General features: G+C 44.0%; 1 protein-coding gene across 2 annotated transcripts in view; it reads right to left on the bottom strand.

Moving 5' to 3' along the window:
- Positions 1-5044: 5044 nt before the first annotated feature.
- Positions 5045-24931, bottom strand: part of CNR2 (cannabinoid receptor 2) — a 58705-nt gene continuing 38818 nt past the window's right edge. The window contains exons 1-3 of one of the 2 annotated variants that reach the window (XM_073615493.1): positions 24327-24493; positions 23610-23849; positions 5045-12054 (exon numbers count right to left, since the gene is read on the bottom strand). In XM_073615493.1, coding sequence (XP_073471594.1) covers positions 10745-11818 — 1074 coding nt within the window. In that variant the 5' untranslated portion in view covers positions 11819-12054; positions 23610-23849; positions 24327-24493 and the 3' untranslated portion in view covers positions 5045-10744. Of the gene's footprint in view, positions 12055-23609; positions 23850-24326; positions 24494-24931 lie in introns of those variants that run through there. The other variant, XM_073615494.1, reaches the window with a different exon arrangement.

Here is a 24931-nt window from a genome sequence, read left to right as displayed (position 1 = left end):
CCCAAAACAATATTCACAGATTAGATATAAATTTCCTATAGACACAATTGGTGCACATTTTTGTAGCCACTAGAGGGCGGTGTGCCCTAATTCCAAGGTAATGCGTACTTTATTAGCAGTGAGCGAAAAAGGAAATGCTCATTCTATGAAGTGCTAAAATACTACACATCTAATAAAGTGTGGGCAGGTATAAATAGAACTCCTATTAAATCAGTTAAGTATTCATTTGAAAAAAAATAAAATGTCATCAAACTGTCTGTGTGCTGGTCTCTTGTAATAGCTAGCACATTAGCATTTAGTCTATTACATTGTAGTGCTGTGAATGAAACACATTTATCAGTTTTCTTTCAGATGCGCTCAAAGTCCAAATGCAGCCAAAATACTAAACAGAAAAATCAGCACAAGGGACATAACTTACAGTCAGTAGGATGTGTGACCCTTTTGCATAGGTTATTGTGAACTACCGAATGTCACAACCCTATGTTATGGAGATAAGGGGAAGGGGAGTGATTGTAGTCCAAATCAGAAGAGCAGCCTATGGTGACAACGCTGCTGCTGAATAGATACAGTACAGCAAGTAAGTGTTGTCACCCGAACATAGGAAGTGCGTTACTGGCAGGGTTACCAGGTGAAAATAAAGGAAAAAAATGTGAAAGAAAACAAATGTGGCCACCACATTGAACGAACTGTAAGCTGAAATACTATATATCACAATTTTATTCTTGGGTTTAGATATCTTGTATAACAATAATAATAATTTAAGCCCTTTCACGTGCACTTTCAGCTAAAGTTTTTGGGATTGTTATCTATAGACTCATTAAATGCTAAAATCAACAGATGGGACAGTAATTGAGATATCTTCTCTGAAGAGGGAACTGGCTCATACTTATTAAAATCTTCTTATTACCCAAATGTATGTCCAACCCCCAACTATGGTTCGCAGCAGTGGTTCTCAAGCTTTGTGAAACCAAGGCCCGAAAATTAAATGAAAAAGTTTTCATTCCCTAAACGTAACAAAAAAGTTTATACTCATTGATTCTAGAATTGTGATAGTTAGCACAGCAATGTGTACAGTATACAAGGCATCTGTTAGAAATACATTATGTAATGTAGAACATACTACAGTTAGAGTCAAGGTGTCAGGACTATATGTAATTCCACAGCACAGCTTCCAGACTGCAGTGGTCAGGAGTAAGAGTGACAAAGGACAACGGACAACGGACAAACAGGTAAGTGAAACTCACAATTAAGTAATAAAAGTTCTATAAATGTCTATGAAAGTCCATCCACTAGGGCAAGGCTTATCCAGGAGCAGAAGCAAGTTCTATAGCACAATGGAGACAGAAAAAAGGAAAGGAGCCTCTAAGTGTAGAAGGACCAAGCAACTCCGCTCTGAGATGTGGGTGTTGTTCTCCACTAGAAGAAATGCCAGGGATCCACTGTCAGCTGCTCACAGGAAGAAGGAAGATGGCATGTGTCTCTCTAGGATCGCGGTGGAGCGCAGCATATGCGGGATGACATCGGCAAGAGAAGGAAAGCAATGCGTTTCAGGGTATGTACAATGCCGTGTCCAGCATGCATGCTCCTTTCTCAAGTCTCAGTGTGCTACCCTCACTATGCATACCTCCTTGCACTGGTGGTAAGTGCTCAGTGTGTCCAGTGCTAGAACAAGGTCACCCAGTGCCCAGGGCAAAGATGGAAAACTGAGTGTGTCCCATTAAACTGTGGCCAGTACTTAGTGTACTCCCTTACATTGGCAATCAGTACTCCGTGTGCCTCCTTACATTGGCGCTCAGTTTTTAGCACGACCCTTTATGTTGGTGGTAATCAGTTAGTGCCCCCCCCCCCATAGGTACTCAAGGCATCCCCTTAAATTGTTGGCCAGTGGTTAGTGTGTCCACCTACATTGGTGCTCAGGGCACCACTGGGCATCAGATACAGGGAATGCTGGGCACAGTACTCAGTACCCCACCCCATCATGGACAGTTTGTTTCTCCTTTCCCGGTCTTGACCGATCTCCTCCACCAAGCTGCATCTTGACAGCTACATATTTTACAGTCTCTGCAGCATTATAGAGATAGCAGTCAGAGCTGGCACACATACAAAAAAAATACTGTCCAGCCGCGGCCCAGCAGAAGACAGCCTGTGGCCCGGCATTTGAGAAACACTAGTCTATAGCAAAGATTAGTGAGCTGTTTCTACAGAATACAGATGTGGACAATACAAATTTGATCTGTAGATATTAGCACTGTATATCACAAAACATGCTGTATGAAGATACACTCCGTGCCATTAGTTATCTCTTGTTATACTAGTTTTGATGGTTTTCCGAATGTTGAGTGAACGGTGAAGTGGCTCTTTACATAAATGGACGGGTCATCAAAACACAGATCCTATTATTTGGAACTTGACTCCACTTGATAGTCTTCCATTATGTACAGTGGGTATAGAAAAGAATCACCCCCCCTTTAAATAATCACATTTTGTTGTTTTGCAGCCTGAAATAAAGACACACAGTTTTTGTTTTATTCAGCTTTATTTACTCAACTTATAACATCCAAGTGAAAGATAGAACACCAACATGTCAGAAAGAAATAAAAAAAATTCAAAAACAGAATTACTCAGAAAAAGGATCACACCCTCCTAAAAATGACTTGTAAACTCAATCAGGTGTAGCTTATCACTTTTTCAATGGCACACAAAGCCATTTGACTTTCAACTGTGATTAGCTGTGGCCATTTTTGATTAACTCAGCATAAAATGAGCTTTCCTGGAGTCCCTGGTAGTGCAACTGCCCTAGCCAGTTACAGACCTTAATCTTATTTTATGGAGGGAGCTCAAACTTTGAGTTGCCAAGCGACAGCCAAGAAACCTTAAGTATTTAGAGAAGATCTGTAAAGAGTGGACCAAAATCCCTCCTGAGATGTGTGTAAACCTGGCAACCAACTACAAGAAATGTCTTACCTCTGTGCTTGCCAACAAGGGTTGTTTCTCCACCAAGTACTAAGTCATGTTTTGCTTGGGAATCAAATGCTTATTTTACTCACTGAACTGCAATTCAGTTTATAACATTTGTATCATGTGTTTTTTTGTTTGTTTTTTTTTTGAGTTTTTGGTTGATATTTTGTCTCTGTTATTTAAAATACACCTAAAGAAAAAAGTGAGAAAACTTACAAAATCTGCAGGGGGTCAAATAATAATTTTCCCCACTGAATGGGAGGCTTGCAAGAAAAAAGCCACTCAAGAAAGGTCACATGTAGTCATCACTTAGCTTTGCTAAAACGCACCATGAAGATTCTGAGGCCACATGGAAAAAGGTGTTATGGTCAGCCAAGACTAAAATGGAATGATTTGGCCTTAACACCAAACAATGCGTCTGGCAGAAATCCAAAACAGCTCACCATCCAAATAACACCATTCCTACAGTAAAGCATGGAGGTGGTAATATCCTGTTATGGGGGTGTTTCTCTGCAGCAGGGACTGGAGCACTTGTCAGGATAGAAGAAAAAATGGATGGGGTAAAATACCATCAAATTCTTGAGGAAAATCTGCTGCCCTCTGCCAGAAAGTTGTCAATTGGTAGAAGGTTTACCTTCCAACAAGACAATGACCCAAAGCACACAGTGAAAATGACCACACAGTGGTTGAAGGAGAAAACGATGAATGCCCTTGCATGGCCTACTCAGAGCCCAGACTTAAACCCCACTGAAAATCTTTGGAATGACTAGAAGACTGCAGTCCACAAATGGTCATAATCAAATTTACCTGAACTTGAGCTGTTCTACTAAGAAGAGTGAGCAAATATTGAAAATTATAGACATGCAAAGTTAGTAGAGACATATCATAACAGACTAAAGACTGTAAATAAAGAAAAAGGTGGTTCAACAGAATACTGACACAAGGGGGGTGATCCTTTTTCCAACTCTGATTCTGTTTTTGATTTTTTTTTCCTGATATTTTGGTGTTTATATCTTTCACTTGGATATTATAGGTTGCACTAAGTAAATACAGCTGGACAAAACAAAAAAAATGTGCCTGTCATCTTCATTTCAGGCTGCAAAGCAACAAAATGTGATTATTTTAAAGGGGGGTGATTATTTTCTATACCCACTGTATGCAGTATATACAGTATATTTAGATGTACCTCCATTTAGCAAACAAATGTTGCACAGATGACGTATGTTTGTAATATTTCTTAATTAAAAGCAAAGCCACTGTAAAGGAGAAGTGGCCGCTTATATGTGGTTATATGGCAGATTAGGCTACTTGTTTTCATGCGCAAAGTAACATGTAATTTACATAAACAAGAACACAACAGTTCTTCTGTACAAATAACTGGGAAATTATGCAATAATTGTGAAATACTTTGACTTTTTATTTAAAGGAGAAGTATGGGATGGGTTAAATAACTAGTACATATTACATTAATCACATATCAGCTAATCTTTTTTTCCTACCTCTTTTAGTTTTTACAGCATGTGCACATTAACTTTCCTTCAGCTGGCAAATACGGTCCATTTTCTATTTGAAAAGTTCTCAGGGGGTGTATACAACTTCAGCAACACACCCCTGCCCAGCATGTTGGTTACATGGTTCTGTTTCCATAGTAATACGACCTCACACAGGAAACAGAAGCTGACTCTTTGGTCAGATGTAAGCAATGTGCCTCTAATCCACTGCTGAGAATATGAGATAAACGTTTGATGAGCTTGTCAGGATCTTCAGGGCTCCCTCTTCCCCCCCCTCCTTCCTTCTGTGGTCACTCATTGCTCTGCTCATCTTATCCTGTCACTTCACACACACAGGCACTCAGAGCTCTTCATCCCCATATACACATTGTACACAGAGATACAGCTTAGACCTGTTCACTGTTTACACAGACAATGCCTTGATATGAGCACTGTATATATAGATAGCCTGAATGTGTGTGGAGACTGTATAACTGACTGGTATGCTTGCTGCAGCTCCCACATCATAAAATCAGAGAATACTAGTCAGTTATACAGTCTACACACACATTCAGGCTATCTGTATATACAGTGTGCATATCAAGGCATTGTCTGTGTAAACAGCGAGCAGGTCTAAGCTGTATCTCTGTGTACACTGTGTATATTCCAGGCTGTTTGTAAAGATAAGTCTGTAACAAGTGTGTGCTATGTGGGGACTGCTGAAGTCTGTCCTCTGCCCTACTGATCCCTGTGCTTTGCCCTAATGACCTCTGCCCTCTGAACTGCTGACCTTTGGACTGCTGCCCTCTGGACTGCTGACCTCTGCCCTCTGGATTGCTGACCTCTGCCCTCTGGACTGCTGACCTCTGCCCTTTGGACCTCTGCCCTTTGGACCGCTGACCTCTGGACCGCTGACCTCTGGACTGCTGACCTCTGGACTGCTGACCTCTGTCCTCTGGACTGCTGACCTCTGTCCTCTGAACTGCTGACCTCTGTCCTCTGGACTTCTACCCTCTGGACTGCTGTCCTATGGACTGCTGACCACTGCCCTCTGGACTGCTGACCTCTGCCCTCTGGACTGCTGATCTCTGCCCTCTGGACTGCTAACCCCTGCCCCCTGGACTGCTGACCTCTGGACTGTTGACCTCTGTCCTCTGGATTGCTGCCCACTGGACTGCTGACCTCTGCCCTCTGGACTGCTGACCTCTGCCCTCTGGACTGCTGACCTCTGCCTTCTGGACTGCTGATCTCTGCCTTCTGGACTGCTGATCTCTGCCCTCTGGACTGCTGACCTCTGCCCCTGGGCTGCTGATCTCTGCCCTCTGGACTGGTGACCTCTGGACAGTTGAACTCTGTCTTCTCCTCTACTGCCCTCTGGACTGTTGATCCCTGTCCTGTTCCCTAATGACCTCTGTTCTCTTCACTGCTGAACTCCATCCTCTGCCCTGCTGACCTTTGTCCTCTGCACTACTGACCTCTGTCCTCTGCCGTACTGAATCCTGCACTGACCTCCCATCTTCTGCCCTGCTGACCCGCTGCCCCCTGCACACTGTCCTATAAATAAATGGCCTCTGTACTGTCCTGTACAAACTGCTGACCCTATCATCTGCCCTGCTGACTTCCCAACTGATGTTACCCTGACATTTTTTTACTGCATGCCAACAGCAGACAGAAAGTGTTCAAAAATAAATTATATTAAAATAATAATGAAAAAAAAAGCACCCTGTACACATTATAATGCACATGTGTACCCCCTCCTCTAATGCACATGTGCAGCCTAGGGCACACACGTGTATGTAAACATAAATTCTGCTACACATGGTTGAGTATGTATGAAACTTAAGAACTTCACACAAACAAGAACTGTACATATATTCCTTGCAGACATACTGCATTCTGATCCATGCGTTGGTTGTGTATGAAAGTACACTCCGATTGTAGATCCGTGCAGGTCAGTGAAGCTGGCCCCTGTCATTGATTTGAACAGGCTGCCTGTACATGGCTGCAGCAAACACCTGTGGGTGAAGACAGCCCTTCACATGGGTGTACTTAAGCTTACACTCGTGTAAGCCCTGGTTCACATTGATGCGATTTGATATGTCAAATCGCATGCCAAATCGGCGGCAATTGCCAGCAATGGCAGCATCCGAATCGATGCGACGCCACATTTGTGGCACCGCACCAATTCCCAAAGTAGTTTCTGTACTACTTTTGGCCATTTTGGGGTGCGATTTCCTTTGGCATCTGTGCAGAAGCCAGCACAGATGTCTCTGAAATCGCCCCCGAAGTGACATGTGACAGGGCTTTTTTTCAGGGGGAATGCAGTCCCGGCACCTCCAGCACTAAATTTATGTAATGGCAAAGAGTGCTGGGGATGTGCTGGAGAGTCTATTGATAATTGCTGCTGGGGGATCTATAGTCTATAGCGACTACGCTGGTGGGGTTCTATTTTTGTGCGGGGGTCTATTGTTGCTGGTGGAGGATCTATTGTTGCTGGGAGGGGGTTTTATATTCCTGGGGAGTCCGTTGCTGCTGAGAGGATTCTACTGTTGAGAGAGATGTTGCTGGCTGCTGGAGGGTCTATTGATGCTGGCTGCTGGGCAATCTGTTGTTGCTGCTGGGGGGTCTATTGTTGCTGGGTTGGATTTTTGTTGCCGGGGGGGCGTAGTTGTGTGAGGGAACTATTGTTGCTGGGGAATCTATTGTTGCTGGCTGAAGGGGATCTATTTTGCTGCTAACAAATTCTGTACAACTTACGCGCCACAGAATGATACTTGGTTCTGTATTCTCTAAAATGAGCGCTACTGGGAGGTGGGTAGGGGGTGGAACCAAGGGATGGTGCTCGGAGGTGGGTAGGGATAGAGACAAGGGGTGACTTAGAAGGGGGGAGTTCCTGCACCTATTCTCTGTGAAAAAACGCTCTGGACATGTGGGAATGAAATTGTGTGAGGTCAGTGTGAGCAGTCAGTGTCCTGAAGAAGCAGGGGTTTCCCCTTGAAATGCGTTGACATCACTCCCTCTCCTCTGAATATTCCCCATTGCATCTCATTTAAAGTCCCTTTTTTCTTTAATACTGATTAGGGATGGAGGTGTGTGTGTGGTTCAAGAACCTTCACTTCCTTGTACCTGTCCCCTAGTGGTCAAGTTATCATATACCACATTGAACACAGCTGATTTTGATGGACACACTGCTGCTGTAATTGTTTCTACTCCTTTGAGCTGAATTGGTTCAGTGTGTTCTGCAGCCGACAGGTTGGCCGGTGTTTTGTTTGCAAGGGAGCTACGATGCACGCTGCATGCCTTCCCTCTCCCCTCCTTCCCACACATTATGGGGATGGGGGATTGGGCGGGCGATTTCACCGTGCATCGGCGCCACACCTTCCACTCCCTGCGTGCGACGCCCAGTGGGCGTCCCTTCACACAGGCGTGTGCTATTTCAGCTTGGCTGACACATGGTGAGTAGGTCTGGCTGCTGCCGTGCTGTCTCTCCCTTGTCATGCCAGTGTGACGCTGGATGGGACCCTGGCCATTGGGCTCACCCTGCAGTTCCCCTTCAGTGACCTTTTCTCAGCAGTCCCACATTGCACTCCATTTTGGTTTATATCCCATTAGGACCTACATGGGTAAATACATAGCAAGCTGTTGATTCATTCTTAAATTCCTCTATAACAAGCATTACTAATATTTCTTTACTTTTAGTTTTCATTAATTTCTCCTGATTTCAGGAATCTCATCTCCTCTTCTCTATTCTTACTATATGGACACCCTATTTTTTCATTCTGTTCACTTTGTTGATATGCTCCACAATATACTTCTATACTGTGGTGATGGGTCTATTTTATATGACATTTCTTTTTATTAATACCAATATGGTAACAAACCATTTACTTTATTGTATACAATACAGAAATCCCATCCACAGTTACATCAAGATTTTTCTATACACACTTTTTTTTGGGGGACTGCTTGTGCGCTCCTGATCCATGCTTGGGTCCTTTCCTCAGCTCCTGTGCTGGACATAATTATCTGGCTGACCTCCGGCAGGTGGTATCGCATGGCCTAGTATCAGCTCTTATGTGAGTACTTTCAGTTATGGCCGTTTATTTGTTCATCATCATCTTTAATCCCTCTACCCCTCCAGTCTGTGGTTATATCCAACTATAATGCTATAATGGTGATTTTTTTTTTTATCCCCTTTTTAGTACATGGATACACTTGCTCCTGATGAGTGGATAGAAGTCCATGATACGTCGTCGAGCTTATTTTGATGCATCCATCTCATATTTATGATTCCAGATGGTTTTTATTGCTCTACCACCCTAACATAATGTTATGCCTACTCCATTTGGGGGGACTGTGATGTATAATGTTTACTTTCTGTGTCATGTTGGTGACTATCCTCAATATGTATGTTGATACTTTGTATTTTATATGCCAGTGTGCTATTATGCGTTTATATGGGTTGATCCATGCTCTATCTTTGGTCTAATAAAGAATACAATTCTTTACATATGTATATAGTTTTGCCTGGCTCTACCCCATGGACCTCATCTAAAGTCCCACCCAACCAGGGATGGAGGCGCAATATTCCCCGTTGTGTCTCATTTAAAGTCCCAAAAATATTCCCTTTTTTCTTTAATCTCCTCTGAATGTCTGACACTCAGTGCACCATCCACCATCGCCGGGGATCCTTAGCACGGACGACTTTGGGCATGTAGGTGCGGGACAACGTCACTTTGGGTCACCAAATCCAGCGGCTATCCATAAGCCTACCATCTCTGACGTGGTTACGGAGTTACTCCCCATCCAGCCAGGGTGACGGGACTCCTGATACAGTATATGCAGTGACAAGCTCAATAGGAAATGGTAGGAAGTTAGGTGATCCCTCGCTCAGCTGTACTGATATGCAGCCCATTGGACACTATTGTTGCCTTTATCCCTGTGGATAACAGATAACCGAGCACGACAGATTATGGTAACATCTATCATCTGCAGAGCATCTACCCTTTTATCTGGGTAAAGTACACTACAACATTTGTATACCTATTGCCGATTGTGCTCTTTTTGCTGAAAATATCTTGACTTTATGCTTGATTGTCATGAAGTCAGTTTTTCTATTTGCTTTCCGGATCTCTGCAAAGATCAGTGTTTATGAGGTGGAACTTTACTAGCTTACATTCCTTTCCTGGTGTATGTCCCCAATAACCATAGACTGCAGATTCCGACCCTTTGATTTTTGATTTTCGGATCCTTTTGATTGAATTTTTTGGTCTTGATATGTGCAAGCTCCTGCCCCCCCACAATACTCTCCTATAAGGACTGCCTGGACCCACGGTGTTTGCTGCCACATTGCACATTTATTTTATAGTGCTTTTTATGGCTTATACTATGGTACACTTGCAGTGAAGATGTTCCTTTATTTGTTTGTTAGTCTGTCTGTATTTGCTTGTCTATCAACAACGTTGTCATTAGATGGTGAATGGTGGAGGTTGTAATGATTTTACAGTTCTGTGTATTTGGATATTTTTATCAAACATTTAATCCATTTTTCAATTTTTTTGATATATTATTTGCATTTCTTCAGATACTATATCTCTGTGGCTCTGTATGTGGCATCTTTTTCTATGCTCATCTTTCCTTGGTATAGATTTGTGTTTTCCGCAGTCACACTAGTGTGGCTAGGCTAAAGGTCAGTTTTTACCTGCAGGGAATGAGCAGGTTTTCCATGCAAGCAGGAGGTCCCATTGATGTTTACTGTGATGCAGCAGATGCACAGATACAGCTGCTACTCCCAATATGACACCCGTGCAGCCAATAGTGCTGCATGTTGGCTGCCCATGTAAATACAATGTAACATTTCACATGTACCAATAAAAAAATGCACAAGTACAAAAGACAAAAATAATATCAATTTCAGTGTACAACATTTTTTTTTTTTAAATGCTATTTTTTTAGTCTTGACCATAGTAAATGAAGAAAACTATGTACACACCCAGTGTACGTAGCCTTCAAAGGTCTACCAACAAAGTACAAAAGATCAAAAAATATGTTTCAGTGAACATTAAGACATGATATGATTGAATGAATAGAAGTTTAGTCTATTCTTACTTTTGTATTTGTATACATATTAGATATAGACCGCTTTCATAGTAGTTCTCATACTTCATATATCCTTCTGATAATAGCATTCTGCCTTGCAAACCAAGTCCCGTGTTGCAATTTTTTAAGCCATTTTTTTTTCAATGTAGCAATCAGAAAAGCAAATTCATATCAAAGTGCTGCCAATTTAATCATTATTAAATACTGAACTCAGTGTCGCAAAGAGTGTCATCACAAGTGTTTTCTAACTCCATGTTCTTCTGAGTCCCTTCGGCCGCCAGTGGACTCTTAAAGAATTTCTTTAGGCATTTAACTTTCTTGAGATATCTGATTAGTCTGCGGCGGAGTTCTCTACTTTTTAGAGCATAAATTACAGGGTTGACCATGGAGTTGACCAAGCAAAGAGTACTGCAGAAAGCAAAAACGGTTTTTATATTACTGTCCAGTGGAAAAAGCAAGCTGTGTACCATAAGAATGAGAGAAGGAGTCCAGCACACCACAAGTACAATTAAAACTATGGCTAAGGTTTTGGCCAGCATGACGTCCATTCTCATACGACGTTCTCCACGATCTGTTTGTAAGCTGTGTTTTACCATATAAATTGTATGCTTATGTGCCTTCCATAAGATGTGAGTATAAGAAAATATGATGGCACAGAGAAGAATAAATATAAGGAAAATCCAACTTGCTAGGTATTTATTGTCAATCAAGGGAAAAAGTTCTGAGCAGACTGAATCTAGTTTACAGCAATTTAGACCCATAAGTGGTAGATATGAGATAATTGTTGTCCCGATCCACATTACAGTTAATGCCTGGAGTGCTCTTTTTCGGGTGACTATTGCTTTATACCTAGAGGGCCTGAAGATACAGATGTACCTGTCAAATGCTGTAAAAAGTAAACTTCCAAGGGATGCAGTGAAGGATAATGTGACACCACCAAGTTTGAATAAGAAAACAGAAGGAGTACCTGCTCCATGGAAGACATGAAAGTCAATAAAACTATAGGAAAAAAAAAGGCTAGCCAGTAAGTCCGCTGTAGCCAGACTGCCAATAAAGAGAAACGAGGGTTTCATTCTGAGATGCACAGAAGTGAAGATCATGGAAAGGACCAAACAATTCTCCAGGATACACACAGTTCCTGTTGTAATACAAAGCACTGCTATGAAGATTTTCTGTGCACTGCTGTTCAGGATCAGGTAGCATTGGATGTCTATGCCTTCTGTGGCACATTTTTCAGAGCTACTAATGGAACTAGTGTTACAACCATCCATGTTTATCGATGTCCTTCCAAATGCCTCAGGGAATGCTTATTGATGGTGCCCGTAACGAACACTGGGGAAAAAAGTCATTATACATGTACAATGCATGTTAAAATTTACTTCAGTAAGTAAATAAATGCATTTTCCAGTAGAGAGAGAACAAGCAATCAGATTCCACCATTTGTCTGTATATAACAGGAAGATGAATGTTGATTGGTTACATTAAGTACTTCCACTTTGCGCTTTCCCTTTGAAAAAAAAAAAAATGATACAGTTATCAGTCTGCATGGATTTGCCATACATTACATTTGTCACATACTAATATGTTTTTTCAGCCATCAAATGAGATTCATCCCACGAAGTCACTTTTTTTGTGAAGCACTAAACAATTTAAAGCTGAATTTTAGGTTTGGTAATTTTTACATAAAGTGCTTGCAAAGGAAAAAAATGTACTTAAAAAAATAACAAACATGTCATACTTACCTGCTCTGTGTAATGGTTTTGCACAGAGCAGCCCCAGTCCTCCTCTTCTCAGGTCCCCTGTTGGCACTCTGGGCCCCTCCCCCTTGCCAAGTGCCCCCATAGCAAGCTGCTTGCCATGGGGTCACTCGTGTGTGCTCACTACCGAGCTTGCTTTCTGTGTCCATAATGTCCATAAGACACAGAGAGCATGGCTCAGCCCCGCCCCCCCGCTCCTTGGCTGTGATTGACAACGGCTGGAGACAATGGCTCCTGCTGCTGCATCTCAGCCAATCAGGAGGGTGAGACCCAGGAGAGCCTTGAGTCTTGTGCACATCACTGGATTGAGATCGGGCTTAAGTATTAGGGGGGAGTTGCACACTGAAGGTTTTTTACCTGTTCTGAGCATGCAGCCTCCTGTGTTCACAATTTAACTTGGCACCTGCTCAGCATGGGACTAGAGGAGATCACTGTTGTAGCAGTGATTTCCAGCTTCTAGACGGAAGCTTCTAGATGGATCCCACAGGTATGGCACATACATACTCATGTTGGCTCAAGCTGGACCCGTGTAACTATGTACAAATCGCCATACCTAAACTTCAGCTTTAAAGCAAAGCTGAACCCCCCCCAAAAAATTACATTTTGCAGTGTACGAGTCCTTAAATGTGGTGACTGCACTAGTTTTCTATATTTTCACCTGATAATCTGGCCAGGGTGGCTCCTCTCTTCACAGGAGCAATGGAGCCACCCTTGGACAGCAGCAATGTCAACATGGGGAATGCATAGTTGCCAACAGTCCCGATTTTCCCATGACAATCCCGATTTTGGGACCCTCGTCCCGATTGGAGGCTGTCCAGAATCGGGATTTTCCATAAGGAAAATTGGGAATGTTGTTTTTTTTTTATTTTTGGAGCAGCTGGCTCCAGCAAAATGGCGGATGCCGCCGCCGCTCGATCTTCCCCCTAGTGTTCAGTCAGTGGAGAGAGGAAGGGGGCTCGATCTGTGCAACCAATGAATCGGCTTCTTTAGCTGCACGGCCCCTCCCCTCTCCACTCAAGACACGGCGCCGCCGTGTCTTGCCGAAAAGTTCCCGAGCTCGGCTATTTCCGCCGGCTCGTACTGAGCAAGCAATGCGCCTGCGCAGTACAGGGGGTCCTTACTTGCCGAGGGGAACTTTCTCGGCAGAACACCAGCCGCTCCTGGACGAGGGGGGCTGCACTAATAGAGGGGGTCTGCACTAATAGAGGGGGGGCTGCACTGAGGGGGGGCTGCACTAATTGAGGGGGTCTGCACTAATAGAGGGGGGGCTGCACTGAGGGGGGTCTGCACTAATAGAGGGGGGCTGCACTGAGGGGGGGCTGCACTAATAGAGGAGGGGCTGCACTGAGGGGGGCTGCACTAATTGAGGGGGGTCTGCACTAATTGAGGGGGGTCTGCACTAATAGAGGGGGGCTGCACTGAGGGGGTCTGCACTAATAGAGGGGGGCTGCACTAATAGAGGGGGGGCTGCACTGAGGGCAGGGGCTGCACTAATAGAGGGGGGGCTGCACTGAGGCGGGGTCTGCACTAATAGAGGGGGGGCTGCACTGAGGGGGGCTGCACTAATAGAGGGGGGGTCTGCACTGAGGGGGGCTGCACTCATTGAGGGGGGTCCACACTAATAGAGGGGGGCTGCACTGAGGGGGGTCTGCACAAATAGAGGGGGGCTGCACTGAGGGGGGGCTGTACTAATAGAAGGGGGGCTGCACTGAGGGGGGTCTTCACTAAGAGGGGGGCTGCACTGAGGGGGGCTGCACTAATAGAGGGGGGTCTGCACTAATAGAGGGGGCTGCACTGGGGGGGCTGCACTAATAGAGGGGGGCTGCACTGAGGGGGAGCTGCACTAATAGAGGGGGTCTGCACTAATAGAGGGGGTCTGCACTAATTGAGGGGGGTCTGCACTAATTGAGGGGGGGCTGCACTAATAGAGGGGGGGCTGCACTAATAGAGGGGGGCTGCACTAATAGAGGGGGGTCTGCACTAATTGAGGGGGGTCTGCACTAATTGAGGGGGGTCTGCACTAATAGAGGGGGTCTGCACTAATAGAGGGGGTCTGCACTAATTGAGGGGGGCTGCACTAATAGAGGGGGGGCTGCACTAATAGAGGGGAGGCTGCACTGAGGGGGGTCTGCACTAATTGAGGGGGGTCTGCACTAATTGAGGGGGGTCTGCACTAATAGAGGGGGTCTGCACTAATAGAGGGGGGGCTGCACTAATAGAGGGGGGTCTGCACTAATTGAGGGGGGTCTGCACTAATAGAGGGGGTCTGCACTAATAGAGGGGGTCTGCACTAATTGAGGGGGGCTGCACTAATAGAGGGGGGGCTGCACTAATAGAGGGGGGGCTGCACTGAGGGGGGTCTGCACTAATTGAGGGGGGTCTGCACTAATTGAGGGGGGTCTGCACTAATAGAGGGGGTCTGCACTAATTGAGGGGGGTCTGCACTAATTGAGGGGGGTCTGCACTAATAGAGGGGGGCTGCACTGAGGGGTGGTCTGCACTAATAGAGGGGGGCTGCACTGAGGGCGGGGGCTGCACTAATAGAGGGGGGTCTGCACTGAGGGGGGCTGCACTAATTGAGGGGGGCTGCACTGACGGGGTCTGCACAAATAGAGGAGGGCTGCACTGAGGGGGTCTGCACTAATAGAGGGGGGGCTGCACTGAGGGGGGTCTGCACTAATAGAGGGGGGCTGCACTTAGGGCGGGGGCTGCACTAATAGAGGGGGGGCTGCACTAATAGAGGGGGTCTGCACTAATAGAGGGGGGCTGCACTGGGGGGGCTGCACTAATAGAGGGGGGCTGCACTGAGGGGGAGCTGCACTAATAGAGGGGGTCTGCACTAATAGAGGGGGTCTGCACTAATTGAGGGGGGTCTGCACTAATTGAGGGGGGGCTGCACTAATAGAGGGGGGGCTGCACTAATAGAGGGGGGCTGCACTAATAGAGGGGGGTCTGCACTAATTGAGGGGGGTCTGCACTAATTGAGGGGGGTCTGCACTAATAGAGGGGGTCTGCACTAATAGAGGGGGTCTGCACTAATTGAGGGGGGCTGCACTAATAGAGGGGGGGCTGCACTAATAGAGGGGAGGCTGCACTGAGGGGGGTCTGCACTAATTGAGGGGGGTCTGCACTAATTGGGGCTGCACTAATAGAGGGGGTCTGCACTAATAGAGGGGGGGCTGCACTAATAGAGGGGGGTCTGCACTAATTGAGGGGGGTCTGCACTAATAGAGGGGGTCTGCACTAATAGAGGGGGTCTGCACTAATTGAGGGGGGCTGCACTAATAGAGGGGGGGCTGCACTAATAGAGGGGGGGCTGCACTGAGGGGGGTCTGCACTAATTGAGGGGGGTCTGCACTAATTGAGGGGGGTCTGCACTAATAGAGGGGGTCTGCACTAATTGAGGGGGGTCTGCACTAATTGAGGGGGGTCTGCACTAATAGAGGGGGGCTGCACTGAGGGGTGGTCTGCACTAATAGAGGGGGGCTGCACTGAGGGCGGGGGCTGCACTAATAGAGGGGGGTCTGCACTGAGGGGGGCTGCACTAATTGAGGGGGGCTGCACTGACGGGGTCTGCACAAATAGAGGAGGGCTGCACTGAGGGGGTCTGCACTAATAGAGGGGGGGCTGCACTGAGGGGGGTCTGCACTAATAGAGGGGGGCTGCACTTAGGGCGGGGGCTGCACTAATAGAGGGGGGGCTGCACTAATAGAGGGGGTCTGCACTAAGGGGGGCTGCACTAATTGAGGGGGGTCTGCACTAATAGAGGGGGGGCTGCACTGACGGGGTCTGCACAAATAGAGGGGGGCTCTGCACAAATAGAGGGGGGCTCTGCACAAATAGAGGGGGGCTCTGCACTAATAGAGGGGGGCTCTGCACTAATAGAGGGGGGCTCTGCACTAATAGAGGGGGGTGTGCACTAATAGAGGGGGGGTGTGCACTAATTGAGGGGGGTCTGCACTAATAGAGGGGGGGCTGCACTGAGGGGGGTCTGCACTAATAGATGGGGGGCTGCACTGAGGGAGGGGGCTGCACTAATTGAGGGGGTCTGCACTAATAGAGGGGGGCTGCACTGAGGGGGGGGCTGCACTAATAGAGGGGGGGCTGCACTGAGGGGGAATCTGCACTAATAGAGAGGGAGCTGCACTGAGGGGAGTCTGCACTGATTGAGGGGGTCTGCACTGATTGAGGGGGTCTGCACTGATGAAGGGGGGTCTGCACTGAGGGGGTCTATACTGACTCTGCTGGGGGCACCTGATGCGAGGACAGACTCTGCCGGGGGCACCTGATGCAAGGACAGACTCTGCCGGGGGCACCTGATGCAAGGACAGACTCTGCCGGGGGCATCTGATGCAAGGACAGACTCTGCTGGTGGCACCTGATACGAGGACAGACTGCTGGTGGCAGGCGACATGGCTAGTGACACGCTCAGGGATCCCACTGGTTCTGCATTATGGTGAGTTGAATGATTTAATTTTATATTACAATGTAATAATAGAAATAATGCGCTTCAATCATCCTGACACCATAACAACCATGGTGCCGGGCTGATTGAAGCGTTAACACCAGGTGTTTGGAGTATCTTTATCTGCTGATTGTTAAACTTTCTAGAATACACATATTTTTATTGTGTAGGATCTGGGGCTGCTGTCCCGTCATTTCCCTCTCCCCCTTTCCCTCTCCCCCTTTCCCTCTCCCCCTTTCCCTCTCCCCCTTTCCCTCTCCATCCCTCATTCACCTCAGACTCTAACCACACCCTCTTGAGCCATGCCCATTTAAGTCACACCCACTGTTTCACGTAAGCCGCGCCCATTTTAAGTGCGCCGCGCTTGGTTTTTTTTTGCTAGGCCACGTCTACAAATGAATGCCCCGCCCCCTAATTATTGTAAGGCTCCGCCTACAGACAAAAAAGTGTCCCACATTTTTTTTTGCAATGTTGGCAACTATGGGAATCTGGAAAGCATACTAATAGATGCACTAGCAAGTTTAAATAGATTTTACTAAGAAACTGAAGTTAACACTTTTTAAGCCATTACAGCAACAGTTTATTTTTTTTCTTCTGGGATAAAGGTTTGACATAAGTGAATAAAAGCTTACCATTGTAAGCACCCCTGTCTGTGTTAAATGGTTTGTCTTCCATTTTCCTCTTTTGCTGGACAACTTGGTCTGTTAAAGGAAGTTGAAAGCTACCATACATGTATAATCTTTTTATTAAAAAAAAATTTAAAAAGATGCAATCCATTGGGGTAATCCTTCCTGGTGTGGTATTGTATTCTGACAGCGGGGAGCTTTCCTCGCTGTCAGAATACAATGATCAGTGCTGCCGGCTATAGCCAGCAGCACTGATCGTTTTGTAAAAAACACGACAGACTGATTGTACACAAGTCAATCGATAGATCGACTTGTGTACAACCAACCTGCCCATACATTTGCTCAAAGTTCGATCCATGTATGGTCGGCTTCACTGGACAGATCACCAATTGAAAATACAGGAAAAAAGCCTGAAAAAAAAAATCTAAGGACTAGTAAGCTGCAATATATTACATTTTTGCTCTGGAGTTTCGATACACTTTAAAGGATTTATACCAAGTTACATAAAACAAAAATGACAAAACAAATTACTTTTCAGTTTTATAATTGCATACCTCCCAACATTTTGAGATGGGAATGAGGGACATCTACTAGCAAACATATTTGGGCATAGGACACACCCCTTGCCACACCCCCTTAAAGGAGCATTAACCAAAAAAAAGTTAATTAAATCCACAAGGGCTTTTTTTTTTAACCACTACTATTCCTTTATATTGGCTTTTAAATTTTATAAATGCAGCAATTTAGAAATTGGACGAAAGGTTTAGCACTGGGAAACACTTTTTGAAAAATAAAAAGTGCATTTTATATACAACTATATAGATCAGACCAAAATGAGGGACAAATGAGGAGAAAAGAGGGACAGAGGGACATTGCTCCAAATCAGGGACAGTCCCTCGAAATCAGGGACAGTTGGGAGCTATGTAATTGTGTTACCTTGTATCCCGCCTTCTACTATTCACTGGAGAACATTGATAAAAAGAGGGTGAGCTTAGTACAACAAAGTTTCTGTAACATACAGTAAAATCATAGTAAAAGGGTCACAACGTTTGTTGTCATGGTGGGGTGGCTATGGTAATGATTTAGGTTATTGAAGCATCGTTATACATAGGGGCATTAACAGCACTGCACATTCTTCAAGCTGAGCACAAGCCTTTCACACCCATGCAAAATACATCTCAGAACCACATAGGCCCCAAATACACTTTCATATCCAAGACCCAAGTGTAAGAGTTAACAAAATAATCCAGATTACTGTGTGAAATCCACGTGAAAAACATGCTTTACTGGAGATGCTTTTGTTCTGAAAAGGTTAGGTGCCTGGCTGTCATGCTGATCCTCTGACTCCAACACCTTCTGAACCACTGACCGGAAATAAGGGCTCATGCACACAGGACGTTTAAAAAACACCAGCACTGCTGCCAGGAAAAAGCAGAGTTCAAAACACGCTGTTAGCCATGTTTTTGAATAGCATTTAAATAGCATTTATGGATGCTTATGGGCGTTTTTACACCTTTTTATGGCGTTAGCAGTTTTTGTTTTTTTTTTTTAGTAAAAGCACTCCCTATAATGTAAAAACGCCTAAAAATGCCAAACTTGTCTAAATGCATGTTACAGAGTTTACACGTGTTTAGCAGCTTTTACTGTCATTTTGCATTTTTACTGCTCAACAACCTCTGCTCCTGGACTGATGTTTTTTTTCTACTGCCCCTAAACGCTTATGCCTCCAAACGCCTCTGAAAGTTTATGTGTGCATGGACACATAGGCTGACATGGAGGGGCTTTTAGAGGCAGTAAAAAAACATCAGAGGCCCCTAACAGCAGCTGTAAAAACATCCTGTGTGCATGAGGCCTAAGTATACAGCTGAGGAGAAGGGATGAGTTAAGGATTGGGCTGCACCCACGGGAAGCTGTCACATGAAAGCAGGCCACTGGCCCAAACAGCTGCAGCCGTGGACTTCCCCACCCTACAGTAGCACATAACAACTGGGTGAAGATGCTGGTGACATCATTGACCTAATATGGCCACATTACCATATTTTGACAGTGGCTTTGACCAAATATAGCCATGTGGTCATATTAGGTCAATAAAGTTACCAGCATCCCGTCCCTTTGTTATGTGCGGCTGCAGGGAATTCCCCACCTGCAGCTGATTGGGCTGGCGAACTGCTGTCATATGACTGTCTTCCATGGTTTCCTACACAGGGCTAGTCGTTGCTAGGATCCTGATGCTGTCGGCTTCCTAGCAACCGATTACTCCCCATCCACTTTCAGCTGCCAGTTGGAAGATTCCCTAGCTCTCAGCTGAAATAAACAAAGGGAGGGAGGATGCTGGTGGACGTCATTACCCAGCCAGCAGCTGAATAGGGCTGAAGAAGTGTCACTGGTTGTTATGACACTGTCTGCAGCACAGCCAATGGCATCATAACTAGGCATGTGCAATTCGTTTCGTTCTGAATTTGTTTTTTAACGAATTTCGACAAATTCGTTAATTCGGGAATATCCGAATTAACGAAAACCCGTTAACAAATTTTTTCCGAATATTCGTAAATTCGATAAAATTGGACATTCGTAAATTCGGGCATTCGTACATTTGCAATTTACGAATGTACATTTGTACATTCGTACATTCGTACATTAGTAAATTAGTGAATTCGTAAATTTGTAAATTCGGAAATCTGAAATAATAGTTAACTAATAATAACTTAACTATTAGTAATTACTAGTAACTTTTAGATTATAGGTATTGTAATTTCCTTTCAAATTTGGCTGTTAGTGAACGTAACACATACAAATTTATCCGAAGTTATGAATGATCCGAAAAAACGGAATGGAACGTAATGAATTAATAATAAATAACAATAATAATAATAACAACGTTTTATTATTATTTATTATTAATTTGTTCCGTTCCATTTGTTTAGATGCAGCATTCATTTTGGATAATTCGTAACTTTGGATAAATTCGTATTTGTTACTTTCACTCACAGTCAAATATGAAAGGAAATTACAATAGCTATAATTTAATAGTTAGTTACTATTTCAGATTTTTGAATTTTCGGGTTTTTGGATTTTCAAACTTCGAATTTACAAATTTCCGAATTTTCTAATTTACAAATGTACGATTTTACGAATTTACGAATGTACGAATTTACGAATGTACAAATGTAAAAATGTACGAATGAAAGAATGTACGAATGAACGTATGTTCGAATTTACGAATGCACGAATGAACGCATTTACGAATTAATGAATTTACGAATCGCGATCATAACGAATGACCCGAAAAACGAAAAAAAAAAAATAAACTAATGAAACGAAAACGAAAATGAACGAATTTTTTGGCTGTGCACATGTCTAATCATAACGACCAATAATGCAGTGCTCGAGGAGAGACATGTCCACAGTATGGACACTCCAAGCTCATTGGCACCCCCGCCATGCCTCCTGCGAAGACTCACAGAAAAATTGCAGAATACACTGATCAGCGCTGCAGGCTATAGCCTGCAGTGCTGATTGTGAAGAAATTTTCCAACAGGCTGGTTGAACAGAAGTCATTCAGTAGGTTGACTTCGGTTCAACCACAGTGCCCATACACTAATCAAATGGGGTATGCTGGAGGGTCTATTAATGCTGGCTGCTTGGGGATCTATTATCGCTGGAGGGATTATTGTTGGCTGGGAAGGTCTATTGTTGCTGGTGGGAGATCTATTTTTGCTTGGGGGGATCCTATGATGCTAGGGTGATAATTGTTGCTAGGGGGGATCTACTGTTGAGGAAGGGTTATATTGTTGCTGGCTGCTGGAGGGTTTATTGATGCTGGCTACTGGGAGATCTACTGTATTGTTACATTGGGGGACTATTGTGGCTGGGGGGGTATTCTTCTTCGGGGGCATTTTGCTCTGATGGGAGGCCTATTGTTCTGGGGGTCTATTGTTGCTGGGGGGGGGGGGGATGGTCTATTGTTGCTAGGGGGATCTATTGTTCCAGGATGCAGAGGCTCATGTTCAGAGGTGGGTGGCGGACGGAGACAAAGGGTGATTTGGAAGTACCTGCACTTATACCCTGATTGTGGCAGATTCCTATGGGTCTGTGTCAACAGGCTTTGAGTTTGTATCAATGGTATCAGTCTGAGATGCTTTTGAGATCCTTCAGAATTCAATGACAAATGCAGTTGACCTGTCTTCAAGCAGGTTATACATTCCTCTAGCCTTGTATGGGAATGCATAGTCTGTCTGAAGCGAGCAAAAGCCTGTTGACACAAGCCCTTTGTAATAATTGTATCCATGGTGATGCAATGTGTTTGTATCAAACAATCAGTTACGCAAAAGAAGTATGAAAGTGAACCTCTACAGACAGGATTATGAAAGCTATGCGTGCAATGAAGTCATAACTCCAGGCCTGCATGCTTGTTTCCAGTCAGTGACACTAAGTAGGGATGCAAAGAAAGGATAGCATCCCCAGACATACGCAAAAATATGTCTTCAGTAGCAGCTCCCATATATTCCTGCACATTGTTTTTTTAAAGTATACAGTTACACTTCACTAAGAGTGGAAATTTATTCTATAATCCCAATAGCTGATACCACAATTTTTTTTTTAATCTGGAATTTACCTGATCCACTTTATTGCCTAACTTTAAGTTTTTAAACATGCAAGCTTTCAGATTGCTTTAGATACCTTCTTCAGATCTTGTAGAAAGCCTGAAAAGCCAATGCATCTTTAAAGTGGTTGTAAAGGCACAAGTTTTTTTACCTTTCTGCATTCTATGCACAAAGGTAAAATACAGTGGCGGGGCCCGTCCATAGGGGGCACATGGTCGCCGCCTCCCCTATCCATGCGTCCGGCCCCCAGGAAACGCCTGCTTGGGTGCCCCCACAGCAAGCTGCTTGCAGTGGGTGCACCTGGCAGGAGGGAGGAGTCAGGAGTGCCAGCATGGGACCCGAGATGAGGAGATCCGGGCTGCTCTGTGCAAAACCACTGCATAGAGCAGGTAGGTATAACATGTTTGTTATTTAAAAAACAAAAACAAAAAAAAACAAAACTTTAATATTGCTTTAAAAACGTATTACATTATTCAATAAAGGGTATAACTTGAACTCGAAACTTTGTGTGTTAAGCAAAGGCTACAAGACTCTACTACTGCTATAAATGTTGTAATAACTCAGTATGCTGCCAGCAAGATGTGTTCTAGACTCCCCATGCTTCTATTCCCCAGAGCAGGTTCATAGGCTGTTATGAATACTCGAGATACATCTAAAGTCTCCCAGTTATGTGAGCGATGGAGGGTGGATGTTCCGGAGTTGACGGATGAGGACTGGGAAGAGGGAATTCAACAATATTTACCCTTGACAATTTCAGCAAAGGACAGATTTATGCAGCTGAAATTCCTACATAGGGCCTATTACTCTCCAATACGCCTGGCAAAAATATACCCTGATAGAATAGCGAGGTGCCCTAGATGTGGGTCAGGGGAAGCCGACTTCTTCCATGTGGTCTGGTCCTGCCCTGGAGTGGTGGAATACTGGAAGAATATACTTGCCGATATCAACTCTATAGGGGGACTGCAAGTCCCATATAGCCCAATACCTCTTCTACTAGGTATCTGTGACTTTCTAGAAGTCACATGGGGGAAGAAACTATTCATCTTCTATACCACACTATATGCTAGGAAAGCAATTCTACTGCAGTGGAATCAGTCCCAACCGCCCACCAAACAACTCTGGCAATCTCTGGTAAATAAGGCGCTACCACTATATAAAATGACATATATGGGGAGAAATTGTCCAAAAAAATTTGAGAAAATTTGGGCAGCATGGGTGAAGGCAAAACACTTAACTATTGAATGAAATGTTGGGCTCAAGCCCGTTGGGAATGGAGTTGACTTACCCCCAGGATTCTCCAAACTATATATGTATAGATTAGAATATTCCAAGTTGGAAGGTGGGACCCCCTGCACTTAAGCCATGTATTGATATTCTTAATATGTGTATTATTATCTTCTTCTGTAATAGATAACTACTGAGATAATTGAATCATACTCATACCAAATCATGTAACGGTTCTATGCATGTCATCTGTACTTAAATCTAATACGAAGTGAATTGTTTCTGTTGTGAAAATTTAAATAAACTTCTATGTTAAAAAAAAAAAAAAATGAATACCGGTACACCCTTCTTGCTTTTCTCACACCTCTATACTGAAGGAAACATACCTCATTCTGCAGAGTAGCTAGATACCGAATTCAGGTCACATACGTTTTCACATTTTTCATTCTTTTTGCAGTACTTTAGACACAAGACGAGAATCTTCTTTGTGATTTTTTTTTTCCTGTTTCCTCCTTCTTCGTTATGTAGTCTCTCAACATTAGCAAAGTCTCGAATGTTGGTAGGAGTCTTGCATGATGCCAACCAGTAGTTGACTCAACAGGAAGTGTGTTTATTTCCTTCACTTTCTGCTTGAACACGAAAAGGGACATAAAAAAAGACAGACTTTATTTGGATAACCGCAACATATAAAGTTAAAAGGTACATATAGGATCTGTTTTAACTGACAAAAGATTTGTATTTGCATCCAGCCAATCCAGAGACTTATACAGTTCAGCTAGGAAGCAGAGTCAAATTTAGAACCCGATTTTAATTAATTGCAGTTAAAGGTGACCTTGACCTTGTCTGGGCCAATTCTGACACTTCTCACATACATGTTCTAATCAGCATTTTTTGCTAGAAAATCACTTATAACTTCCAAATATATTATACATATTAAATAATGTATATTATAAATATTATACATTTTATGAAAGCAGAGGCCCTGGAGATTAAAATGGTAATTGCTGAAATTTTTTTATATTGCACAATAATTGCCCAGCTGTCTATCAAACACAAATTTTCAGGAAAAAATACACTTTGCATTTTAGTACACAATATAATACCTCATTTTTGGTAAGATATAAAATATGATGTTGCACCACGTAAACAGATATAAAAATGTCAGGATTTCAAATTTCACATGCCCATGAAAATTCCAAAAATGTGCTTTCTTTTCAGTCAAAGGCTTTGTTGCTTCATGTGTAAGGCTGAAAACACCTCCGTTTGAAGATCAATAGTGACTCAGCAGAGAGAGCCTTTTTAGTGTTCTTGTCAGAAAAAAAAAGTCCCAAGCTGTTGTGATCTCTACACTTTACACTTAAAGGGGCAGCCCAGGCATTGGAAACATCATTTATGTGAAGATACACATTGCATTGTGACAGTTTGTTTTCGCTGTTCATTCCCTAACACCACAGACTTTATGAATTCATATTTTTGTACTGAGAAAAAGACAATGCTCTGCTTCCCACTAATCCCTTCTGCTGCTGTCACAACCACATCAAAAGTCAACAGAATGGCATTGGCGTTTGAACTGTAACAAGACTAGCAGGATCACCTATGGTACAGTAATATGTGGTAACATCTAATGAAATGGCAAATATATTATTGTAACAATATTGTATCAATAAAGTGCGGGGAAAAAAAAGTCCCTGCACCTTTTTTTCTGTGA

Source organism: Aquarana catesbeiana, linkage group LG02 (assembly GCF_042186555.1).
Source record: "Aquarana catesbeiana isolate 2022-GZ linkage group LG02, ASM4218655v1, whole genome shotgun sequence".
NCBI lineage: Eukaryota > Metazoa > Chordata > Amphibia > Anura > Ranidae > Aquarana > Aquarana catesbeiana.
The sequence above is the reverse complement of the archived record's forward strand: the minus strand, read 5'-3'. Positions and strand labels throughout refer to the sequence as shown.